Source organism: Pezoporus wallicus, unplaced genomic scaffold (assembly GCF_028554395.1).
Source record: "Pezoporus wallicus isolate ANWC-B61680 ecotype Strahan unplaced genomic scaffold, APGP_CSIRO_Pwel_v1 contig_593, whole genome shotgun sequence".
Taxonomy (NCBI): Eukaryota; Metazoa; Chordata; class Aves; order Psittaciformes; family Psittacidae; genus Pezoporus; species Pezoporus wallicus.
This window is the reverse complement of record NW_026642342.1, coordinates 2,626,136-2,652,562: the sequence shown is the minus strand read 5'-3', so window position 1 is coordinate 2,652,562 and position 26,427 is coordinate 2,626,136. Positions and strand designations below refer to the sequence as shown.

Genomic DNA, 26,427 nt, shown 5'->3' with positions numbered 1-26,427 from the left:
GAAATAGCTGAAAGCTCAGCTTTGATGCTTTCCACTTGCCCTGTCAGCCTTTACACATTGGCCATTTTGCTCCTTTACACAGGTGTCAATAGTTACAATTTCTACCTTCGCACTGAATGAGACTTGCCAGATATGTGTTAGAATGGCTGCACACATGATTTTTTTTGTAGCTGTATATAGCAGCTACTGTGCAGTGAAGTTTCACTTAAAAGTAGCCCACATCATCCTATCTAAATGCAAAAGGTGTTTCTTCCAGTTGTCCAACCCTTCCAAGGACACCTGGGTGAAGAAGGCAGGCTTCAGGCAAAAACAGGGGCATGCTGGAAAGGGGAAAATGTCTTGCTTTTGTAATGGGGCCTGTTGCAGGTGCAAGGCCACTGCTTGATCTTTGGGCAGATGTGCTGGGTCCCCTTCTTCCTTATTTCTATAAATGGGTTTCTCCTTGATTAGTGGTTTGTTGTACCACTTCTGTCTCAATGGCCTAACTTAGAGCTGGGCTACAAATTTGCATCCTTACAGCCAGCTCAATGTCCTTAATTATATGTGTCTTTACAGGTCTAAGGAAAATTTCAGGTTTGAAAATGCATGGAGAGAGGAAAGGTTTCTGTATTTATAGGGCTCTGCATTTTTTTTTTCCTATGTAAAGGCATCTGGGACTGATTCATATTTATGGTAAGGCTGCCTTATGTGAATATAAAAGGAAGCTTGAAGCATGAATAATGGTGTTTCCTGCTAAAGCAATGCTGGAGGAGTGGCAGAAATGAGAAACTCATCAGAGTCCCAATGTCTGAGTGCAGTGGTCCTATTCTGAGATACGGTAATTGAAACCACCTCCACCCTTCCTGTATGGGATGATCTGATGTGTTTCTGTCGTGGTTTAAACCCAGTCAGGCAACTCGTTCACTCACTTCCCCCGCCGCTTCCTGCCCTCCCCCTACTCCCAGAGGGACAGAGAGGAGAATCAAAAAGAATGCAACTCCCACGGGTTGAGATAAGAACAGTTTAGTAACTAAGGTATAACACAAATCACTGCTGCTACCATCAATAATAATAATGATAAAGGAAATAACAAGGGAAGAGAATACAACACCTCGCCACCAGCCAACCGATAACTCGCCCCCCCCCCAGCCCGCCCAAGCTCCGACCGATACCTCCTCCAACCCTGCAGACTCCCAGCCCTTCCAGCTCTCCATGTTCTTCCGAAACATGCCATGTTTCCTGGGCTTGCTTATAGTACTTGCACAAATACTTCCTTCTTTTTCCATAAATAATCCACGCAAAGGTCACCAGCCACAAACTGTTGCTGGTTTTTCTTCTCACATTATCTGTAATATTTGCCCATTCCAACAAGGAAGTTCTACCTTATCTGGTATGAAGAGAAAGCATGGCAAAGATTACACAGCTTTCTCTTTACTTTTAATTCATCAAGCACAGTCTTTTCCATTTCCTCTTCTTAAACAAGGCTGGAAAATTCATCAAGAAGATGCAGTCATTCATTTAAAATATGTTGCTGAATCAGGAAGCAAAGTGGACACGTAATTTATGCTTTCTGGTGCTTTTTACTACATAACATTCTGGGATATGGTTCCTTTGCTTTGTCACCAGTTCAGTTCTGTCCAAGTCCCAAGCCAGACATCAACACTTAATAAGCTTTATAGATGTTAACTGGTTTTGTTGGATCATTTATTGCCCTTCTATTATGGACATAGTATCCTAGCAAATGATGAGAAGTACCTGCTGGCTAAATGAAAATACCAAATGCAAAGAATTTTGTTTGTTTACAAATGTATTGAAAAGAATGACAATACTTCCTTTGATTTTTCTTGTTAATATCACTTGTTGGCTGAAGAAGTGTTCCTGAGTAAGTCTGTCCCATACCCTTTTAGTAGATTAGCTCTGGAAAAAAAGACAACTACCAGGGAATTCAACGGGTGTGATTCTGTTCTTCTCACCAGTGTAAACCTAGGATGTCGTCCTGAAAATCAGTGCAGTTAGTGGAGAACAAATTTAAGTGAGGACAGAATGACTGAACGTACATGAGAAATGTATGCAGCTGAGTTGAATACTGGCTGTATTCTCAACTGCATTTGCCACTGACTCTGGGATCCAAAGGGATGTCACTGAACCAGCCCTGCACACCTGGCTGCAGTACTTGAGGTGCCACAAAACTTGGTCCCAGCCATGGTCACTCTTCTGTAGCTGCTGTCCCCTGCAGATCAGAGGAGAGATTCTCATCCCAGGTAACTGCACTGTCTTGAGTGACCTGCAGGACTGTGAGACAGCTGTCCTATGCTGCTGAAGCACTGCTAGAGCCTCTTTTCAAGGGTGGTCCCTCAGGCCCCAGAGTAAGTGCTGCATGTCTGGGGAAGGACTGCTGAGGGAAAAGCCATGCTGCACAAGAGTCCAGGCTGCTTTGAAGCTGGTGGGCAGCCCAAGGGAGTTGTCATCCCTGCTGCACATGGGATCCCTTAGCACCCAGAATGAAGAAGGTGTGATGGTGACCTGAAACTCTCCTGAAGCTTCATCCTCTTCCAGCACTGGGATTTCTCACTTTCCTAGAGGTTATTTCTGTATGACAATAATATTGTCTAATTCTCTAAAATTCTACACTGGCAGTGTGTTCACCTGTAATGCAGCTGATTGACCTGTCCTGCAGAGCAAGGCATGAACTGAAGTCCTCTGTCCAACTAACTAGCCTGCCTCCTCTGCTCTGTTCATGTCAGCACAGCTTCCGGACGTCAAAACCAACCCATCAGATCTGTTTTACTCAAAGCAGCCCATGGTGCCACCAGGTACAACAGGCTAATGCCCCAGGTTTTTCCATTTCCGTTTTTATGTCAGTCTAATACAGTTCTGAATCTTTAAAGGCTGAGGAATTTTGGTTACTGATGGAGTTTTCTCCATGCTGTTTCCCACACCTAGCTTTCAGTAAAGGGAAGGTCCTGGTTCAGAGATTCTAGGTGAGGAGCAGGCAAAGTTCTGTGATGAAACACAGCTCAGCCCAGAGGCTACTGAGAATGCAGTCCATTTGTCTCTGGATCTTCACATACGGAAGCTGTAAAACAGCCCTGACTGCAGGGTTGTGGAAGTAAACTGCCCATACTTCTTTCTCCCTGAGAAAGCAGTGCCAGGTTAAAGGCGAGAAGCTCTCTTTCTTCATAAATTATGCTGTTAACAAACCACGTAAAAATAATTTAACAAATGTCAGAACATGTTGGGAGGGAAAAGAAAACACCAGAAACCCCTCTCCTCCCCCCATCAAAATGTAAGTGCAAGGATAGTATAAAGCCATTGTATGATCTGTCGTGAGAACCAGTGAGTGGAGAGAGCTGTTTCTAACACTTTGAAAGCATTTTGGGTAGCTGTAACCCACCTGCCTAAATTGACTTAAATATGCTGGTTTGTGGAAAGGGAAGAATAATTATTTCACCCCATAGTATGATGGGGAGGAATTGTTTTAAGAATTATGCCATAGTTCCTTTTGAGTTAGCCATGGCATGTTTCAGCCTCTGAATGACACTGTGGAGCTGCAATGCAAGTTCAATAATTTTTATTAAAATTAATGGTTTAATTAAACTCCTAAAAATTGTTGCCCTTATATTTTAAATCTCTAAATGCAGTGCTATAGCCTGCTATATATTTAAGAAACTTCTAGTTGGGTGTGCAACATAATTTAAGAATTGCCAGAGAGAGGAGGAAAAACAAAATCCAAATCATTAAATTATGAAAGAGATGAAGTCTGTGCTTGCTTACAGCCAGGAGATAAAACACTGAATTGGTTTGCTAAAGAAACCTTTTCTGATTATGCTGAAATCTTTTCTGAGGGGTTATCCAAGTATTCCAATAAGCCTATTGCATAAGGACCAAATAGCTTAAAACCAAAGCTACATATAAGATGCAGCTATAGGAATTGCTGTTCAGATGTATAGTGTTGTTTGGCTCCCGTAATTGCCTCTGTGTGTGTTCTTCCCCTTGCAGGGAAAGCAGGAAAGCTCAGCTGTTTATGAAAGCCAAATACCAAAAAAGATGGCAAACAATCTGGCTTTACATTTTGCCATACCACAAATGGAGGGGCAAAGAGTGGAAAGAGGCACAGGGTCCAAACTCCATCCAGAAGAATCAAAATGCAAAAGAATGAGGTTCCCAGTGATTCTTGGGACACTGTCAAGAGGTGCATCTGAGTTAAACAGGAAAACTAAATGGCTCCCTATCAGTAGACTATTCCTGGTTTTGCTTTAAAATTGAGCAGGAATATCAGCAGTGTAGTAAACTGCTGTTTACACTTTTCAGATGTGTGAGCTCAGTCAGACAATAGCAAGCCTATGCTGCAGAGCCTAGCGTGGTGGTAGAAATGTCAATCCAAATAACTGAGACCTAATAAAGTTATCGTAACGCAGCTGGTATTTTTTGGGAGGATAATCTCTTCAGACTTACGCACTATAGGACAAAAAAAGCCCGATGCAATTTGAAGGTCCACCATCTATCCAGCTTTTTGCTTTTACAGTACTTGGAACTACACAACAACAGTCTGGGAAGGAAGCCATTTTGTGTCCAAAAAAACCCAAGCTGCAGCACTATGGTAGAGAGAATGCAGATGCAACGTTGCAAAGAGCCATACTCTGCTACAGTATTATTTATCTGATATTATCACTGTGGAGAGCAGTTCTGTGGAGATAAGGAAGCCACTCAATAAGATGCAACAAGACCACTAGTCTTACATACCATGGAGAACCGCAGTGTTACTCATGGTACCTTACTGAACTCAGCAACTCAGAGGAGAGACTGAGCACAGCCAGCATCTATCTCTGAGGGCCAACTCTGAATGTACCTCTGCAAAAAGTACATTGCTGAGAGTAAAGAGGGGATCTCAATGGCCCAAAAAGCCATTTTGTTTTTGAGGAGCTCACCAATATCTTATGGCAACTATCAGCAATTTTTACATTTGATACTCTGCTTAGAAATAACTTTCTGGTGCTGAGAGCTGGAGGTTAACTTGTTGTGCTGTGTGTGCTCCCCTCTGCGACCAGCTCCTGTGTCTGGCTAGAAAGCCCTGCAGGCTTCTGTTTAGTATCATGCATTTAGACTCCTAGAAAAAAACAAATGGCTTGAATGATATAATAATGAAGGTTTTTCTGTATTATATTCCTCTGGGAGACAAAAGGTGGAAGAATTAGTTAATATTTTAGATTACAGGAGTTAAATGAAGAGATGTGTATGGAGTGTGGAAGTTCAGAGTTGCTGCTGCTTAATGGACTGCAGTCACATATCACAGCATGTGTATGTGTAATTGTGTCCCAAACGGGAGACTAAATCCTTAAAGATTCCCGCGCTATGCATTAGTTCTCTAAACAAGAGACAGAAATAAGACACGGTATTACCAAAGTACATGATTCATTCTGATATACTAGTTAAAACATGCCAAGGACATGAGTTACAGCTCAGCCAAAACCTCCCTGTCTGAAATAAACATTGATCTGATGGAGCCCTGCATTAATTTTTAAAACATAACAGCAGGGGACAAGGAGGGCCAAGGATTTTCACTGCAAACTAGCTGCTTCCATGATAAGAACAAGGTATATTTTCAGTGCTTACTCTTCTTTTTCTAAAATTGTCCCCAGAAGCTGTATTTGCAATAGCAAAGCTCTGAAGAATTCTAAGGGGTTTAAGGATTTTCTTTCAGAATAATTCCTTTTTCAGTAAATAGTCTGGAAAAACACATCCTGCCTTGCACATGGTGCATAAGATTGCGGGAACGTATTTTCAGGGTCATGAGCTAAATTAACATCTGGCTCAATTGATATTTCAGCTCTATTACATGCATTTTGTCTGCATGTAGCCCATCACTTATTTTACTTGCCCTCAGATTATGCAGTGGCACTTACCCTACATGCATATATTATGCAGTCTATGCCTAACATCTGAATGAACCTTGGATTTTCAGTCATCTGGCATACTTGTAAGTTATTCCCATTTTTTCTTTGCTTACCACTAACTACTCTGGATACAGCACAGTCTATTTATAAGCTTTGTAAACACTCCCTCTTCCAAATGCTTTGTGGTATCTTCAGTGTCTTCATGGAAGATTGTCAAATGAGGGAAGCAGCTGAACTGGAGAGGCATAGGAACGAATGGAAAATAAATCCCCTAACATCAACAAGGCAGAGATTGTCAGTGTTAGCAAACATTTCCCTGATAGCTATTCTGTTAAATTATTCACGAATTTGGAGTAATAGGTTACCTGCTGCTATGCAAAATGAAGATTTGTTTTTTTTTTTACTGTCAGACTGCCAAGTGTAGTAATTTGAGTGCATAAAATTCGACAGCACAGAACAAGCAGCTTTGGTGCCATTGGGATTCTTCCTGTTACTTGATGATGGTCTGATGGTAGTGAGCAGGTTTTTAGTGCTTTTGTGGGCACCAGCATTTCCTCAAAAGTATCATTTAGGTAATAAAATGCTCTTTTTGTTAAAACAGATGAATGTCTTCATTTCTGAAGTAATGCATTGTTTCCATGCACATGTAAGACAAGGGCACCCTTACCTGACTGTTCCCAGTACATGTTATTTCTTCCAGCAATTGATATGAAGCCCAGAAGGATGCTTCCTATCCCCAAATTTGCTAAACCAAAAGCCTTCAACATCTTTTTCATCCTCCAAAGTGCAGTAAACAGCGTTGAGTGAAGGCACAGAGTTGCTGTTGGCTGTCAGAGGCATATGTGAAATGCTCCCCTTCCATGTGACCCAATTCCTGTAATCTGCAGTTCCGCAAAACCTGCGTATTTGATGGTTACTGGGATTTTGCAAAGGTAAACTGGACCTGGTAGAGATGGTATTTCCAAAAATTAAGGCTATGTTCATATAAAGGATTGTGTTACTGAAATATCTAGATGGATTTGAAGAGAGGCTTTTATGTCTTGGCAAATTTAAAACCTCTTGATTGCCACTGTTTCCTCAGGTGTCTGCTTTGATAAATATGGTGGTTTAGGATGTGTGAATACTCCAAATGAATTACCCTAGTGAATGACAAAAAATAACCCCCCAAAACAAAATAAAAACCCCTGCCACACAACACCTTCCTCCTCTCGAAAACAACCTCAACACAAACTTGTAAAGAATATTAAGCATAGGGCAATAATTTTCTAATCAACAATGTCACTTCAAGAATAACACAAATCTTCTGGAAACCCCTTCAGATTTACCCAACTTCTTAATGTGTGTTTAAACCATAAAAATACTTTTTGAGATATAAAAGGTTATAGCTGCAATTCTTTGTAAAGGAATAAAATGTTAATTTTGGTGAAAGTTTTTATTAAAATCCATGTTTTTTCTAACAGGCAAATAATGATGCTGGTATATTTACATATGTAACTTTGAAATCATAGCAAGTTAGCTATTAAGACAGAATACTTTACTTTGGAAAAGAGCAGCTAGCTTACATGTGTTGGTCGACCACTCTTAAGTCAAAACTAAACATCTGATAACCATAAATGCTTTTCTGTATGTATGTTCTAATGCCATAAGTATTTAAGACAAAAAAATGATCCCAAACTATATCAAATGGAAAAAGAACAAAGTATAGATTTTTAATGGACTTTTTTTCCTCATTTGTTTCAGAGATGTCTACATTTTAGTCTGTGTGAACATCTGTTTCAGCTGGATGGTTTCAGACAAGGTTAAACAGCTCCAGTAGTTTCTGAAGGGAGGTAAGAAGTATATTGTTGAGCCTGTGTTTGAAAATGGAGACTGAGGTAAGGTTTGGCATTGCCTGCTTCAAAGAAAACGGCTAAAATCTGGCAGTGCGCAAGGCTATTGTGCCAGCCTGATATCTCTTGCCTTGCCCTTACAATTCATGCAGGTTGTAAGTCTTCCAAAAAGCAGCAGTTCACTTGTGTCCGGGAGAGACACTGCAGGTTTCACCCTGTATTTCCTGGAGGTCCCATGGTGCAATGCCCATCTGCCTGTGGAGGATCTGGATCACCAGAAGAAGGCTGGAGCCCCATGAAAAATGGTGCATGATCCCATAAGGATTCTAGTCTGGACAGCGAGGTTGCAAATGTAAGTTAATGCTGGTGCTTTGACAGGTTCTGGACCTCTCAATCTTAATGATGTTCATTCATTGAACTGTAGCATGTGTGTTTGGGTCAATGTGTTGCAGTTACTCATGTCATCTGTTGTTCAACTTTTGACTATGGCTAAGCCAACACCGGATAACTAAACAACCATAAGGTTTTTATATCTCTCTCTAATAAGAATAATCCAGGCACATCTGGCTTAATGAACTTGCTTTATCCAAGAAGCAAGTCTCAAGTTTCAGATGTATTCATAATTTTTCACTTTATCGGTGTTTATAGGAAGAATTTACTCAGTTATACTTTTTTATATAAGTGGGAGGGGGGAAGGGTTGCTCTGTGCCTGGTTAAAATCCTAGTCCTTTACTTTCCTGCAACAGTAGTTCTCACCCACATAGCTAATCATTTTTAAATAACTGAAGCACAAATTTTCATCTCTAAAAATAAGGTGATGAAAATAGCCTATTAAAAATACTATGCTATATTGGTGGTACAGCTGTAAGGGATTTACAAAAATCAATTATATTACTACTGTAAAAATATCAGCATTGAAGTTAGTGGCAGTGTATTTTGGTCTTGGATTCCACATATTTATCTGTCTGGTATTTTCAGAAAAAGCAATCTACTTCAAGTCTCTCTATAGAAGACTTTTCCTGCCATTATACATGCCTGATCTAGAATTATTAATTTGGAAATTAAATGTCCATCATCCAAAAAATACCATGTTGAACTTGACAGTACTCTTGGCTTTCTTCTTAAATCCAGAGATTCAAAGAAAGCAAACAACAATAAGCCCCATTTGTTTCCTTTACTGGGAGCTAAAGACTACTGAATAAGTCTCATGACTTGGGGGGGGAGGCAGGGGGAGGAAGGGTAATAGTGCAACTTCTGTATTCATCACTACTAATACATGCTGAGTCTGGAAACTCCTGTTTTGATGAACGTTATCAACAAATGTTGTGAGGTTTAAATTATTCCATTGATTTACATTAATTTGGTATGCTGTGTGCCGAGAGACTCAGGATATTTAAAAACCAGTAGAGATAATTGGTGGGAAGTTGGAGGAGACTTTCAGACATACCAGAGCAATCGCTTATTGTTGAGATAACCATGTGAAGTTGGTAAAATTATGTATGTTTTTCTGATTACGCTTCTCTCTTCCCAAAGATGGAGTTCATAAGTATCCATAGTATTATGATGTTGTTTCTTTCTGTCTTTCAAAGTTTGGGCAGAAGCAATGGAGTTCTTGTGGCTGCCACAAACCACTATTTTTTCACCATTCTGAAGGTCATAAACTGATCTCATTAAATTTTCTGCTTCTATAATCAGGGAGAAAATTCTGATAAGACTTTTAATGTGAGAAGTCCTCTTACTCCAAGGTGGAGATTTAACATGGTGTTAGCCACTGAGCACCAGTATCTCACCTCTCATCAAGTGAGAAAGTGGAGAACTGAGGCTTCTGCAAACTCCCCTTGAAGTTGCCAAAGCTAATTTTGCAGAGGCAGGTCAAAACTGTATTTTAGTTACTGCAGAAGGAATATCTGAGAACACATTTTTGCCTGTAGGGCAGCAGTGTGAAAACCTGCACAGTCCCAAGGCTGGAAGCAGAGATGGTCAAGAAAAGGCCTTTCTAGAACTAAAGCAGAATTGAGCATCTCCCACAGTTGCTGAGAAAAGAAAGGGGAATGTCTTTAAAAAGGACTAGCCTAATGCAGAACTCTCTGCGGCTTGGGAATGAAATGCTTCTCAGATGACTGTGCTGGTTCTTCCAGATGTGTGAGCAATTTTTAGTGCTGATGAGATTTTGCTAGCAGGACGAGCACCATATGAGTATGAATAATTTAATTCCAAATTCTTTCATAGATAGTAATTTTCAAGTAATACCTGCAGATTTTAACCTGGAGACAGATGCTCTAATGTGTCGCTAAGGGATTTTTGACTTGCCCTTCCAATGTGAAAGGGCACTGTGGAGCACTACCAAACACTTTAGTGTCCCAGTACTATGAGCTAGTGTTTTTTTCACATAGGACAACCACAACTTTTTATTTATTTCTCAAAGAAAAAGGTTTTTGCTTCCTTTTACTGGTGGAGACAGGGCACATTTATAATGACAGAGAACCCCACTTTGGGGAGGGCTCCTGCAGTGGGCAGGAGGCTTTGGAGGGACCTGCTGGGGAAGCCCTGGTGCAGGGAACCCCACTGAGGTTGCTGAATGCCTGTGACAGGTGGTTTCAGCCACTACTCTGGTGGAGGAACACATCTGCTGAGGCCTGTCTTGATCTTTGTGTCTTTGTCAGGACATATCAGTAGGCATGTTAACTTGGCCATGGGAATACAGACTCTTGGTCCTATTTATGGACTTCACCTATAAGGGGATTTTCAGTTCAATGAGTATCCCAGATAATACCTCATGTCAAATACAACTTCCTGTCTGTAAGAGTGGGTGTCTCTACTGCCTGCCTGGATGGCAAAGCACTCTATCAATGATGGGATAAAGATTAACTAAAAATGAAAGTAATTGGGTTTTCTCTAGCTTCTTCTCTGTTTCTTTCACAAGTTGCTCTTAGGCACCAGAGCCCCTCTTTGAGATGGAAATAGTTACTGTGCTTCTCTCTTGGCAGTTTGGTCTATTTGGTAACTGGAGTCTTCTCATTTGGCAAGCTATTCTCAGGGTTCCCACGTTGCACTCGTTCTTGCATTTTCCATTCCCTTATTACTTTCCTAATAACTGCTTCTCAGGCCTCCTCTTCCTTTAATATTTTCTTGTGTGTTTGGCTGGGCTTCTCTGCATTTTTGGTATGGCGTACGATGTGCCATCGCTGGAACAAGATGTCACAGCTTTTCAGCTGCTGGGCTTGGGGTTGCTCATTCAGAACGCTTTGCTTCAGTTGCCTGTTTCAGCTCTCTCCACGAGAGCTTTAACTCTGGTTTATGGGGGGTCTCTGCTATAGCAGCGACATTCTGGAACGGAAGATGCCTCGTCTGGTAAACAGTTGCTAGTATCTTGGCTACAGTGAGACACCTTTCTCAGCTGGAGTCGCTGGAGCTTTGTGGTCTGGAGTCTCTACTCTGGCTTGCGGTTCATTCAGGCTCTCTTCTGCTTCTTGCTCCTGGCTGGATATATTCCCTTGTTTGCTCTAGCTCATCACCTTAAGGAATCTCAGTAGTCTATACAGTCATTTGTGGTTTGGTATTTTTGTCAGTCCTGACTGTCATGCCAATTTTTGCTCTGTAGCCTGGACCTCTTAAGTTTTGTCCCCTGCACCCACAGCATCTCTCCTTTCCTCCTTCAGCCTCTTCTGCTCAGAAGTTTTTGTGTGTTGGTCTTGTAAGGCAGAAAAATCCTCTCTGCTCTGAATTCTTCAGAATATAAATTTATGTTAACTGTCTCCTTATTTTGCTAGTAAAAAATTAGAATGGATAGGATTAACCTAAAAAGTAATCAATTGTGCTTTTCAAAGGCATTTCAAGATTTTAGGCCTATTCAAGACTGGAGAATACCGACTCTCAAAAACGTCTTCTATCAGAAGGTAACAGGCGTATCTGGAGAGAGAAGGCAAACACTGGTCATTACAATGTCTTTCACTTTCTACAAAGAAATAAACATGTCTAATGGCTTCAGACCTGGAGTCCCCCTTTCTTCAATTTTAGCCAGTTGTTGTAAAAGACATACTGTAATCCTTTCCATTTCTTGTACTTGTGAATCCTATTTGATAGCTGGGTAATTTTCTTTAACTGGAGCAGTATGTTAAACATTTTCTTGGCTGCCACAGTCAGAATTCTAAGTAATTTTGCTGAACTAGGTTCCAGCAATTTTGGTACGTAGCCTAACACCATATATTGTGGTGTGCAGGGCAAATCAGTTCTCCAAAGGGAACTGAATGGCAGTGTGGATCTTCTGCCAAAAGTTCCTAATACTGGGACTGTACCAGGAAACTTGTGTGGGTCCTGTTCTGCTCTTACTCAAGTCAAAGGTAAAGTTCCTATTGACTGCAGCAGGATAAGGCTCAGGCTTCAACACTCAGTCCTCACATTCCCATGTTGCACATTTTCTTTCAAATTCTTATTCATTTTTTTTCTTTAATTTTAGGCTCTGGCAGTATACCAATCATTGCTTTCTCCTGTACATTTTCTGGAAGGAAAATCAGAGATAGGAATCATTTCCCTCGCCTCTTATACTGTTCAAGAGTAGCTCCTGTTCTGTGCCCCAAAGTGTGGCTGGAACTCAGCAGCTGTAATCTGGAGTGACAGATGAGCAAGTCTGATCATAAAAAGAGGGGAAAAAAAAACCAACAAACTGCTGGAAAAGGAGCAAGTAAACAGAAGAAAAGCTTGTAGTCGTGTCAGAAAGGCAAGAAGTGATATCTCAAAAGAATTACTTTTGCATTTCAGTAATCCCTTGGTTTACTTGGAGAGATAAAAGAAATTGTGGATAGGCTGTGGTCAAGCTGGAGACAGCAAACATGAAAAATGGGATCTCGGGACATTTACCATGGGAAATGAAACTCCAGCATCACTGTGTTGCAATGAGTGTTAATGCATCCGGAGCTTAAGTGTCTTACTTGTAAGTATACAGACTGCTATATATAGCACTGGAAATAAACACTCGTAATCTGATAGCTTCAAACATAGTAGGTTTCATGTATTAGGCTGTAAGAACACATGGAAGAAGCAAGTGTAAGAATAAACCTGATAGTGATTTTTTTGCTATGAAGCAAAGCCTACTCCACACATGACATCTTATTTAAGAGCTTGATAGATTTCATGGAATGGCACCAAACCATTCCAAACCCAATCTGTAATGTACATCTTAGTTCATCTTAATGCTAATAAAACCTAAATGAAATACGACACTGCAGTTGTTGGAAGCCATTCAAGTGTGGTTTAAAACAGAAATGCTGAGAAAGCCTTCACTTGCAACAGTGTTCAGTACCTCCCTGGGCAGGCACTGTTCTCTTCAGTGAACAAGCACATTTTCAAATTTTGCTGTCACTTTGTTTAAGGCAGGGTACAGAGTCAGGAAGCAGAAATGTTGACAGCTTTTACCTTGTTCTCAAATAATGAAGTAAATAGGAAATCCCATGGTAGCGAGTGAGACTATATAGATTCTGAATGATTCAAGGTATTGAAAATGACTGAATGTGAAATTTAACTCAAAACCATTCTGGTGTGTTGCCTGAAAACAATTTTCCCTGACAATTTTTGCCCTATTTTTTCTGCCTGTTCCCAGCTACCTGGATCACTCAGAAAAGTCTTTCTCAGCTGAGTGGAGCATCCTCAGATACAAGAATATTAAAATCCTTGTCTTCCACAGGCATTCTTTATGCCTTATCACCTCTTTTGTTTTCTGCTGTTAGGGAATATGTTTGCTTTTATTTCATGTCACCTACAACCTGAAGGTCGTTGCCAGAGGTCTCGTGAACTTTTTGTTCTTGTAACACCCAGCAAGAGCCAAATACTGCAATGAAATTTCTGCTTAGGTCAATGGAAGTTTTGCCTAAGTAAGGCTGCAGGATTTGGCCACGTGTATATTGCGAGGTCTGGTATTGTTTAACCCTACCTTGCTTGTTCTGAGAGATAGCTTACCTAAAGATGTATTATGGGATGGTGTTGCAATAGAATGTTACTTGGACAAGGTAAGAAAACTGGAAATTAAAGCCAAGAAGTCCTTTGTCATTTTAGCAAGAAGACAGCGAAGGGTGTCTTCTTTCTTTTGGCATTGTAATGCTACCAGATTACATCTGCTCCTCAAACATTTTCCAGAGGGAGGCTTGCTAGACCCCACTCCAATTATACTCGAGATGTAAACCCTCCAGCGCACTCAGCTTTTTCTTATACCATTTCATGATCTCCTTTCCCCCCCTCCTCCTCCATCCCCACATTTTGACTTTTAACTTGCAGCTTTCTGCCAGCCCTTCCCAGCTGAAGCCCGGTGGGAACCTAAGGCACTTCTCGCCCTTCAGATGCGCTGACCGCCATCACCTGTCTGCCCCTTACAGTCCCCCGCTGCCCGTTGGACGGGCGCACCCGGGGCTACCGCACGGCTCTGCCTGCCTGGGCCCCTCCGCGGGGCTGGAGCTGGCAGCGATCGACTCGTATCGGCTCGGCGCGGCACTGCGCGCCCCGCTGGTGTCGCTGCGCGGGGCAGCGCGGACGGGTCCGTCCCGCCCCGTGTTTGCTGATGTAATCGCCGGCGGCCACCGCTGAAATTCAACACCGAGGCTGGCGGGGAGGCCGCCGGTGCCGGAGAGGCGGCTACATCACCGCACTCCGCGGAGCTCCTCCGGCGTACCCACCCCGCCCCCGTAGCGCCCGCCCTGGGGCCGCCCTCGGGCTTGCGCGGAGCTCTGCGGAGACCTCGGGGGCGGAGGGGATTGATGGGCCGGACCTAACTCGGCGGCGGCGCGGTGCTCGGCTCCGTCTATTTCCTCGGATCTCCGCTGCCCGGGCAAATGCATACAAATGCATTTGAGAGCCGAGAGGACAAGGCGAGGACGCATCTTTCCTGCGGCGCAAACGTAAGTGTCATCGCTACCGGGGCCGGGAAGGGATGGGGCTGCTCCCTGGGGCAGGGGACGATGTTCCCGGTGTGCTGTCCTCATACCCCACCTTCTGCAGCCGTAACCCTGCGAGATCCCGGGTACTCCTGGAGGACCGATGGGGGTTGCAGGATGCCGGCTCCTCGCCTTGCCCGTGACTGTCTCTCCCCTCCGCACTCCCTTCTTTCTCTTCTCCCTCTTGCTTTCGGGATGTCCCCGGTCCTGTCCCGCATGCCTCACGTTATCCTTCTCCCGTCCGAGCCCGGGAGCGTAGCCCCTGGGGTGGGAGCTAGCGCATCCCGGCTCCTGGGAGAATAGGGATCCTGGGGGAGAGTGAGCCTCCGCCCCCGCGGGGAGCCCGGCTGCTTGCCTTTTGGTACCTGGCTACTAAAGCACAGCAAACAAGAAAAAAATTTCACGATTCACATCTAAGAGCTGAGGACACTCTTAATAACAGATGAAGTAGCCTGTATTTACTTGCTTCTGCTATAGGCTGGGGTGTTTCTAATGCATCATCATTAGTGTTGCAGAAGCAGAGCTTGCTCTCCTCTACAGTTTGTCTCAAAGCAGCCGGGGCAAGATAATTGTGAACTTTTAATAGTTATAATGATATTATAGAGGTTACCAGTATACGTTTCCTTTTTAAAAGTGCTTATTCTGGCTTGAATTAAGTTTACCGAGAGCTCTGAGCGGGACAGATAAGGGTTTGTCATGTGTTGTAGTGACGATTATGCTGCTAAAATGTTCCTCGTGTATAATCTGGGTGCGCTTGAATGCTTGTGGACACTTCCATGGCTGCCTGAAGGTGGCCTTCAATGTTTGTGTGTTTCGTGGCTGTGTCTGGGGGACTCTTCAGGAATTGTCTCTGCAATTTGCAGAAGGAGTTTCTATGATGTCTGTAAAGGGATATAGTTGGTACAGAAATATAAACTGAACTACAGTGAAGTAGTATTGTAGCAGAGGTGCAGTTTATCTAAGCTGAAAATTTGAGATAGCTCGGGAATATGTATTTCTGTGCTTCTATCTTGTTTCCCTAATTTACCTGACTAGAGAGAAAGCAACATGGTTGCTTGCCTGGGTTAAGAAACCAGAATTCCTCACAGGAGGATCTGGTTCCCTTTGCATGTATCAAGCCAGTCAGTCCCTTGCAACCTACACCATCTTTTTGTGGAAATGATGTTACGTCAGACCTGCTCCCTGTGTAGGGGTGTCTCTGCAGGTTAGAGAAATGAAACAGCAGCATGACTCCTAAACCTCTCCCCATATTTGTTGATGGAATAGTTAATTTTGAAACATGAGTTACGAGAGCTGAGTTGTAAAACTCAACCAATCTGAAAAATGTGTAGAGACAAGTATACAGAGACAACAGAAGGGAGCGTTTCACAGGAGTGGGAATTTGAGCTTTGTGCTTTTGCCTTAATACACAGGAAGACAGTGTGCACTAGCTAGACAAGAGAACTAGTGTAGGAAATTAGGGAGGTACTCATAAAATGGCTCTAAAGTAACTTCTTTTTGATTAACTTTTCTCCTTTTACAAAAACAGAGTTGACTATTCTGGATGTGGTAGTTTCTCATCTTAAGCCAAAGGTTGTCCAGAGAGCATCTGGGCCACCAGACAGGGAGTTTCTTGCCTTTGATACACAGCACTGTTGCAGGACTCATCTTAGGCTTCTGCTTTTCAGAGCACTACGTGTTTTGATTCTCTCCTTCTTGCCTTATGTCTCTCCCTTTCTCCCATCTTGTCAGCTTGTGTCAAAGGATTCAGGTGCTTCCCCCTCACTGGTTAGCTGCACAGGGGCATCCATGCCCGAAGGGCATGCCGCTTGCCCAAGAGGCTTTGGGGGCTGTTGTGTCCCCTGAGCCGCCTTGGTAGTCGGTCTCTTCATTTGATAAGCAGCACTGGAGCTGCTGGCTAATCTCATTGTAGTAGCAAAGGAGGAAGATACCTTTACTTTTAGATCTTGAAAGGTTTTTAGCAGCTTAGGATTTTTGAGAAGCCCAGGGCATTTCTGTCCACAGGGTACTATCACCTTTCCCAAAGTCCTCCTCAGGCTGGATGAGCACAAGCTGGGCCATTCTCCTCAGCAGTCCTGAGGAGATCCACTGAATCAGTGCACATAGGGCAGGTGCTAGTAATTAAACCATCATCACTGATGAGCACAGGGTTGAAAGCATCTGTGCCAGTTAATCTGGGAACAGGTTTTCCTGCCTTCTCTAGCAGCCAGCTAGTGGTATTTCTTCCTTTAAACTTAAGCTTTAGGAAACTAGCCTGGAATGAAGAGGATACTGCTGTGCACTGACCAAACCCGAGCTCTGTCCGTTGCTGAATCATCTTCCAAGGTTGCAATTTTTCATTGCTGCTTGCCACAACCTCCTGCTTCTTTCATCACCCATAATGGAAGAACATAAGCATGAGTGGTCACTGTCCGCTCATAGGGAGAGGCAGGCAGCCACAAGATGTCGAAGATCAGAAAGATAAGCTCTAGTTTAAAAGGTATCAACCACATTTGGTAGTGCCTTCCTCCAAACAATTATATAGTTGCCCTCAGGTGGTATTTGCATGTAAAATAGGAGAAAGGATGAAAAGGTACATGGAGGGGAGGAAGCTCAAGAGATACCTTGAACTCTAGGACAGGACATAGATAAGTGGTGTTGGAACAGCTTCATGTGTGATGTTAAATGGGGGAAACCAGCCAGCATATATGTTGCTTGGAGTCCTCCCTGCCATATGCTTTTGCATTTTTCTGTTGTCACATCCCAGAGGGGCAAGCCTCCCCAGGAGCTGTGGGCTCAGCTAGGGCATGCTGTCCAGGGTTTCTGGAAGCTGCTTGCTTTGTTCCTTGCAGCCATGGCAGCCAATGGATCAAGCCATGTATGCATAACACAGCAGGGAGCCTGGTGTTTTAGGGCAGTTCTGGTGAGAGAATGGAGACAGAAGTGGCTGCTCTAAAGCTTAAAAGCTGCAAATGCAGAGTAGTGATCTTGACCAAGAAGGAAGAAAAACAGAATTTCCTTTTTCATCTTTGGCCATGGAGGGCTCCCTTGTACAGCTTCACTTGAGGTTGCACATGGTTTCATTTACAGAAAGGTTTACTTACTGCAAAAAAAAAAAATAGGTAAAAGGAAGACTTAACTTTCCCACGCATTAAAGGACCTCTAGCCCTACGGTTGTTTCTGATCCCTGTATTTTCTGTTAGCTGATCACTCGTCTGTTCTTGACATTAGCTGGAGAGCACTGTGTAAGCCAGACATTTGTCTTTACCTCTCACTAAATGTTTCTGTATATCCAGTTACATCTGTGTAATTTACAGCCCCGGGAGCATTTTGGAATTTCTTGCCTTCCTACAATATTTGCTGGGAGGTGACAGTCAGAACCCGACACATAGCTTGTCCCTGGCTGATGTTATGGAAGAGGCTATTGTAATGAGGAATCATCTTTGCATTTTGGGTTCTGGGGTTCTTTAAGCATGTCAACTCTGGAGTTAACTAAAATGTGTTTATGTTATTTTTACTTGCAAATCCATTTTGTGCTAATGACAGTCAAATAAATAAAGAGTTGTTGTGAGTTTTAGCTGATACAGTGCAATGCATGGACTTTCTTCCTTACACAGCTGTCTCCTGTCACTGAGCTGCTCATTAGAGCAAAAGATCATCACTGTGTGACACAAACTGTGAACTTAAATTCTGGTCTTCAGAGCTGAAAAAGCCGAAGTGAGTGTCCCATAGCTGATCTGCTGTTTGGACAGCAGTCAATGTTAGGTCTTTTGCAGGATTGGCAGAACTGTTCCAGTAGACATTTCATGGCTGTAGCAGGAGAAAGTATGAGGAGAGAAATAGGAAAGACTGCAGTGGTTGATTAAAACACATGTGTTTACAAGCATGTTGGGATTTGCAAGGTGTAATTTCCACCCCAGTCTCCTTCTTTGATCAGAACTGGAGCAGTGCTGCACATTTTCTAATATCCCGTATATTCTCTGCATTTTTTTCCTGGAAATGTGATGTATTACGGTTTCACAGTGGCAATACCGATAACAACATATTACCATTATCATGCTGTACTGTTCCTTAAATTATTCATTTGTTCCGACTGCCAAAAGTTAAGGTGTCACAATATGCAAATCCACATGGTGTATAACCAATGGACCTAATTTTGTCCAAGATTCAGCCCACTTGTTTGCTTTGAAAATTGAGCAAATGTTTTGAAGAACAGTGCAGGAGACTCTTTAAGATTTATGATAGCAGGGTAAATATTCTTAGTCTAATTTTATAAAGTTTTCTTCCCTGCCCCTTTAATTTGAAATCCTGTTTAAGTAAGTGGTTTGCCTGAAAATCAGTGTGGCAGGTTGTCGCCGCAGCCCAGGCTGCTGATCAGGTGGAGAAGGTTTGCCAGCTGGAAAGCAGGGGTGTTGGATAGTGCATTTCTTCAGTTATCATTTGAACCAACACACCTGTGAGGAATGGGACATGGGTCTCTAATGCTTCCTTTTTCCTCCTAGCATTTGCCACAGCTGGTTTTCCTCATAACAGGAATTGGGGGAGGGCTCAGCTTTAGCTGACAAGTGTCTCTCAAGGGCTGGACTTGAGGAGGGGGCTCACAAGAAGAAGTGGCACTGTCTCTGAAGTACCCCATTCCCCTAAGGGGGACTTGGTTTGGAAACTGGGGTGAAACCCCACAGTAAAACTGCCCAAGGAAGGTGAGTAAATAATGAAACCCATCCTTTGCTAGACCAGTGATTTTTGCATTTTGGTTGTTTTCCTTATACCTATATATTTCCTTATATCCAGTCTAAACTTCCCCTGTTACCCCTTGTCCTATGATATTGAAGGTGTTTAGTTGCAGCTGTGTTACTTTCAAATACTGTTTATTCCAGATACTCAAGGGCTCTCTGGCATGGTCCAGCAAACACTTTTAGTCAATCTAACAATTAATATTATGAAAAAATCAATAAGGTTATATATGTTAATGAGCAGGAGGGTTGAGCTTACCCTTAAGTGTGAGTTGAATAGGTAGTATTGGAACTATATTTGCGATATTTTGAAATCGCTGGTCTTAGAACTAAATAGATACAGCTTACTATAATCATTATGTACATCTGTTTCTGTGCCTGGATGTCAAACATTAACAGAAAATGTATTTCTCATTTAATAAAAGATTCAGTCACTCACAAGAGTGTGATAGGGTGCTAATCTGGCTGGTATAATAACCGAGTAAAAAACCAGCAGGCAGTCTCTTTTTAATAATGGCAAAAATGTATTTGTTTGCCCAATATCCAACATTTTTCATGTAAAGCAAATTTTGAGCACATAATCTGTATCAACCTTATATATGTTCATTGCAATCAGTCTGTGCTACCTGTCAGGATTGCACTCTTCTATCTGAGCATGAAGTTTTAAGTAAAAATCTGATGGGTTTTTCTGTGTGAAGAGCGTTTGTAACATGACTAAAATTTATAATACAGGAATAAAATTGTGAAACATTTTCATTTATAGTAAAATGATGCAATATAGTAACAAGACTGATAGCAGGTCAGAAATATCTGATGATCTCTACAGGTATGAACTTGTCATTTATTTTATAGTTTCTTTACAGTAAAGTTGTGGGTTTGTAGGTTGTGTTTTTTCTTTCCAGGAAGAGATTTACTACGTAGTAACATACATATTTGAAGGCTGCTGCAAGAAATATAAACCAGATGCACTTTATTAATAAAAGCTAGGGTAAAATATATGTAATATATATGAGGGCATACATAATCCTTGATCTTTGCGTAAAACGCCTTCTCAGCATTAGTGGAAAGTTGTACAATGTGATGGCTTTTATCCAGGACTTGCTGAAGTCAGTGGTATCCTGCCATTGACTTCGGATGTTGAATCAATCTTGTAAATCCTTGGAGTTCTGAAACTATAGACGTTTTCTTACATCTTCTTTTCTTTCTTTCCCTTTTAGGAAAACTCTCATTTTTATTGCAGTATGTATAGCTGTGGGTGTTGCACAAGTACCCAAACAAGGTGAGAATCCTTTTTTTTTTTTTTATAACAGGACATTTGTATAATTGTTAATAGATGAAAAGAGTAAATGTCTGTTGTTACTACTGACCTCTAGGTTCAGTTCCTTAATGGCGACTTAAAGAAAATACCAGCTACAGCATAATGAGAGTAAATTTTAAAGCAACCAGTTTGGAAAAGATGACCTTTTAAAAATTACTCAGATTTTCTGTCTGTGAAATTGCTTACATATTTAAGCAAGCCCTTCATAAAAGGGAAGCCTTGTACAGTGAAAAGGCTTTGATTGTGTCTTCACTGTAAGTGGGTGTCTTTGGGGGTGGCGAGCTATGACTGAGTTACCTTTGCACTTAGGGCTGTGCAAGCAAACCACTGCATATAATAAGGGCTTAGTCTAGGCTGGCATCATTAAAGCAAAAAGTGAAATTGTGTATTCATTTGGTTTTGCATTCAGATGCAGATGTTAGTAAGGAAATAGGGTTGTCTTGTTTTCAGTTTGTTCTTTAATCTGCCAACTGTACCAGATGTGCAGCTTGCACAAGTGACCCCTGGGGTAATATTAGCATCCCAAAGTGGTGGAGGCTAATGTGCCATATAGTCATTTCTTACCTGCCAGAAGAGCGGCAGTGCCAGTTCTCTGCCATGGTCCTTCACCATACAGGTGAAGCAAGAAATAGGTCAACCTTGGCTGGTAAGTATGTTAACTGCAGATACTCAGCTGAATACAAACAGCTGGGTTGTATGGTTAAGACAAGACTTATTCCTGATAACGTTTTGCTAGAGCCCCGTGGGATATCTTGGCAGCCTCCCACCGTTATTCTCACCAATCTTTTACCTTCTAACAATTTCCTGCAACTGGCAAAGCTTGTTTTTTTTTTTTTTTCTTCAGTTGTGTTCCCCCCTCACCTCCCTGCTCTCTTTGTAGTTTTGCTTTCCATTCATTGCTCCTTGTTTGCCTGGTAAGGTTGGTTGTTGATTTTTTTTCATGTTCAGCTCAATGGGAGACACGTGCTTTTGTGATGGTGGGATTTTCCTGGATTTTCCTTGCAGCTGAGCCAAGTTCTCATCAGAGGAGGGGCAGCACTCATAGATGTGTGTGGCCTGCCCTGCTCCGCTCCAGGCCTGCAGGGATGGAAAGAGAAGAGGCTGTTTGCACTTTCCCAGTGTAGCAGGAGGAGGTGAAGGATGCCAGAGGCAGGTGTGCAGTGATGGTCTGAGTTGTCTTCATCCCTACAGACCACCCTCCTCTTTGAAAAGAAGTGACCAGTTTCTCTCACTTTTCATGTGCCTCAGCCTCAGAAGGGCTTTTCTAACAAAACTTTAGGAGAGGACTGTGAAGGCTACAGGACTAGGGGCTGGCAGCGACATGGGGGAGTGGGTACAGTTAGAGGCTTATTCACCTCTCAGCCCAGAGCACCTCTGTGCACAGACCTTTGCAGAAATGGAGTGCAGCGTCCAGTCTTGATGTGGCTATATATGATTAATTTTTCTTTGGTCATCAGCAGATAAAGCAGCATTTGTAGATAACTGTGTAAGAAGCCCTACCGAGTGGAAACTCTCTCCCCCACCCCCTGTGCACAGATGCCATACCAACTTCATTTCCTTTAGGTGGTTGCTTATGATCAAAATGATGCGTGGAACCTTGATGCATCTTTCTGCCCATGGGTGAATTTGGTCCCTCGTGCACTTTATTTGCATGCTGCGCGAGCAAGTTTGCGAAAGGCAGTTCAGGGAGCAGCAGACTGAGGAAACCTCCTCAAAAAAAGAACAGTCTCGGTGTGCAGCCTGCAGAGCTAGCACTATGCCATTTGCAGCGTTTAGAATTTGGTCTCTGAAGAGGAATAGGACTGTCTGCCCATTTGGAATGTGTTAAAACTCACATTGTTATTAAAACCTGTGGCACCTGTGTTTTGGAAAAAAAAGTATTCTGCCAAATAGGAAGAGGCTACTAGAGTAATTAACATCCCTTTTTTCCCTGAGCTTATATGACAGCCTATGCATGCTTCATCTGAGAAGCTATGCCATGTTCATTTTAGTAGGCAGCTGTATATTGCGTTCAGTGAAACACATACAAAGATACAGCCTCAGCCTTTATGAATAGTACTTTGAGTGTGGCTCAAGGACATAGAGAATCAATGTATCTGGTTGGATTTCCAAGGCTAGTCGCTCATCTTTGTGTCTGCAAGAGCACTGGCTGCAGCCAGATATCTTAATTTACCCAGTTGCAGATGCAGCATCACCTAGGAAATGGGCCACCTGCTGAATACTTACTCTCGGTTCTGGTGGAGCTGACTGATGGATGACCCTTGCCTTTCCTTGGTGCATACTGGTAAAGGGAAAGTGAGTAATGTGTATACTAGGATTGCTGAAATAGAGAGATCACCCCAAATATTTTGCCTTCAGAGTATGGAGGAATGTGGGAAGTGAACTGGAGAGACTGAACAGAATGGGGGTTTGGAATGATCCAATAGCCAAATCCCCTCATCCCTCCCCAGTTCCTTTTGGGGATTTTTTTGTTTTTCTCCTCTTTTTCTATGACACGAGAGGGTCAGAAGTTGGCTTTTTTTTGTTGTGTTTTTTTTTGTTTGTTTGTTTGCCAAAGTCCCTGTTAGGTTTCCCCTCCTCTTGGCACAGTAAGATTGTGAATTTTTCAAGTCCTCCTAGAAAGTGGAAGGAAAGCGCTTGACACCTAAAACACAAAACAGTTGTTCCTTCAAGAAGATGAGGTGTTACGATTTTTGGGACTACTGAGTTGAGTAAGCAGTAAGTGAAGTCAGATGCCATGCAAACATGGGTAAACAAAGAGAACTGACTCCTGATAGGTGAAGAAAATTGTGGTATTCATGCTGGGAGGAGGAGTTGAGCAAATTGCCTCCTCCCAAAACCATGTGTGCTGCCAAGAGCTTCTGAAAGCCCTGAGCTAAAATACATGTTGGACCAGAAATGAAGCAACGGACTGGCCAAAAAAGTTTGGAACAGCCTTTTGGCCTGAGGGTGGGTTAACAGGCAGCAAATCAGCAAGGGATAATTAGTTGATGCTTAATCTTTTGCTGTAATTTTTCACACATTTATCTGTGATTAGCTTTCTCAGGACCTGTCATTGTTTGCAGAAGTCTCTTTGCCAGGATGTGGAGTATCTGTCTTACTTCTTATTGTGCTCTCAGAGAACTCTCCTTTTATTAATAACTTTTAAACAATGTGCTGTTTTCAAATTAGAACTGCCAAAATCTTGGCAATTTTGCTTGCATTTTGAGACTTAGTAGCGATACTTTTGAATGTGATTTTTAAATTGACTGATTTAAGCCCATTTGGGTTTAAGCTTTTGTTTTGTATTTCAATCTGTGATAGTTTGGGCAGATCACATGCAATAATTTTTTAAAATACAAATGTATAATTGCAAATGTTTTAAAATAGAAACACTTGCCAAATATTTATTGTTAGGTTACGATATTTAGGCACTTCAGGTTAGGCTATCAGATGTGCAGTTAGGTAGCCCAGGCAGCACACAGAAGTGATGCAATGGTGTCTCCAGCCGTGCGATATTATTTGCATATATAAGACCTCTGTGTTTCCCAGAGCACATGACCTGTGTTTCTTCCTAGTTTTCGCACAGGCAATACAAGTACAGCTTTCTTCTCTGTAACTATATGTAGACCATGCAGGACCGGGGTGTGGTGGTTCATTAGCAGATACACTGTGCTCTGAAGGTCTGCTTAATCTGACCTCCATTATCAGTTTGACAGATAAAAATACAGCCATACTAAATTAATTGCTCTGAGGCAAAGTATCTTGAGAAATCGGTGTACACATGATGTTCTGCAAAGAGATGCTTTCTCCATGCCTCTGTCTCTGCTGGCTACCTGCCAGGATAATCTTGGCACATCTGTGAATCTCAAACTTGACTAGAAACACTACAAGGTGTGTGATTAATTTTCAAGATGTACGGTGCATTCAGGTTGATGCTTTTGGTTCCAGTTTATAAATCACTCCCAAGGAAATGTCAGGCTCTTTTCATAACTTACCACTGAAACTAAGCCAACATCTGTCTAATCTTAGAGTTTGCTATGAATACATTCAGTGAACAGAGAAAGGGGAGACTGGGAAAGGAGAACTTTTTTCCACTAAAAGTGAACATCCATTTGTTTCAGTTTCTTTTTTCTCTCAATAGAGCAGAGAATTCTTAACTTCTTTCTGGCTTATTAGGTCAGTGCAACTGTTAAATACTACTAATTATTTTTTATATAGACAGTTCACTGAAGCTTAGGTCCAGCCAGTTATGGGGAGAAAAAGATGATACCCTGTGCTTCTGTGCGATGCTGTGTATGAGAAGTACAACACTCAGTTTCCCATTGTGCAGAAAATCGGAAAATATAGGCTACAGGGACCTTGAGGTCATCTGGTCCTGCCTCCTGCTGAGATCAGGGTCAGTGCTGAAGTTAGTTCAAACTTCTGGGTCCTGTCCAGTTGGGCTTTAAAAGTCTCCAAGAATGGAGGTTACACAATGTCTCTGCCCCCCTGCTCCAGCACTTAACCACTTTTGCGGTGAGAATGCTTGTTCTTTGTAAGAGAATGGAATTTCTTGTGTTGCAGCCTGTGCCTGTTACTCCTCAGTTTTCCTGTTTGCCCAATTCAAATAATGGGCAATTGTCTTTAGTCTTCCCCAAACCTTCCTATCTCCAGGCCAAGCAAGTGTATGTCCTTAAGCCTTTTCTCATGTCATATATTTTAGCCCCCAACCTTCTTGTCTCATGATTGCCCTTTATCTCAGTTTCTGCAGTATTTCTTTAGCAATTCCACAAACACCCAGAACAGCAGTTTAGTGCCGTAAGTGCTGTCTTATTTTGTGACCCTGCAGAACGACTGCTGGGGACATGATGTTTATCTCCTATCAAGCCTTTGTAGTCTTTGTTTCAGCTGCATCATAAGGGATCTTACAGTGTCTTTATATTCATCCTGAAGGAAGAAGGTGCTTATGCCTGCCAACTCCAACATTCCTTAGTCTGATTTAGGCAGCAAATGAACACCAAATGAATTTCATCATCTTTGACCATTGATTTACCCTGGCTCTGATTTTTTTCTTTTTTTCTTTTTTTTTTTTTCTTACCCAGGTTGGGTATGATTTTAGTTTATCAGGAGGCTAGATAACTGTGTTTCTACCCATTAGGTGATAATATTTAGCCAGGTGTGAGGTGGAGATACTGAAAGGTCCAAGCTAAGGGAAGGGTTAAAGCACAAAGTTCATGTTATGTAAGGCAGTAGAGAATCCAGCGGTGAAAATGCCACTTCTCATTCCACCCTGTAGGAAGATCTCCTACCCAGACTTCTATGCACCAAAGCCAAATCTGCAGGACATAAATCAGTAGGACAGCTGGTTTCTCTGTCTCCTTAATGTCCATTGCTATCTCCTGCTGTACAGTAGTGCACTCTTCAGTATCTCATCTGTGTAGCTGCAAACTGAGATCCTATGAAAGGACAGACGAGCCAGAAGATGGGAGAGCTGCCCCTTGGGTCCCAATGTTCTTCCTCTTTCCTTGTTCCTCACCACTTTTGTTTTTGCAGAGTTCACTTTGTCCCTGGTCCTAGCAAATAAACCATGTGGATGGAAAGGAGGCAGTGGCATGCTCTGTTGCACCCCCCTTGAAAAGATCTTTGTTTTCTTTTAGTCTGACTAGGTTTGGCACAGATACAGTCAAGGGTGATCCCACTGGGAAAACGGTTCTCTTTGAAGCCAGGGCTGTAATGGCACAGGGCCTTGCATGGTGGGTGGAGAACTCACTTGTGGAAGCACAGCAATTCTTCCCAGGTACCAGTCAAATTATC

General features: G+C 42.4%; 1 protein-coding gene and 1 long non-coding RNA gene across 2 annotated transcripts in view; both read left to right on the top strand.

The window, feature by feature from the left end:
• The first annotated feature begins 1,278 nt into the window (after window positions 1–1,278).
• The window catches only part of COL24A1 (collagen type XXIV alpha 1 chain), a 152,024-nt gene continuing 126,875 nt past the window's right edge, over window positions 1,279–26,427 (top strand). The window contains exons 1-4 of the mRNA XM_057428954.1: window positions 1,279–2,240; window positions 3,979–4,171; window positions 7,614–8,054; window positions 20,552–20,613. Of these exons, the coding sequence (XP_057284937.1) occupies window positions 8,005–8,054; window positions 20,552–20,613 (112 nt within the window). The 5' untranslated portion in view covers window positions 1,279–2,240; window positions 3,979–4,171; window positions 7,614–8,004. The remainder of the gene's footprint in view (window positions 2,241–3,978; window positions 4,172–7,613; window positions 8,055–20,551; window positions 20,614–26,427) is intronic.
• LOC130609716 (uncharacterized) lies at window positions 11,114–12,926 on the top strand. Its single transcript, XR_008974859.1, has 2 exons — window positions 11,114–12,042; window positions 12,461–12,926. It is a non-coding gene; the product is annotated as an uncharacterized LOC130609716 (long non-coding RNA).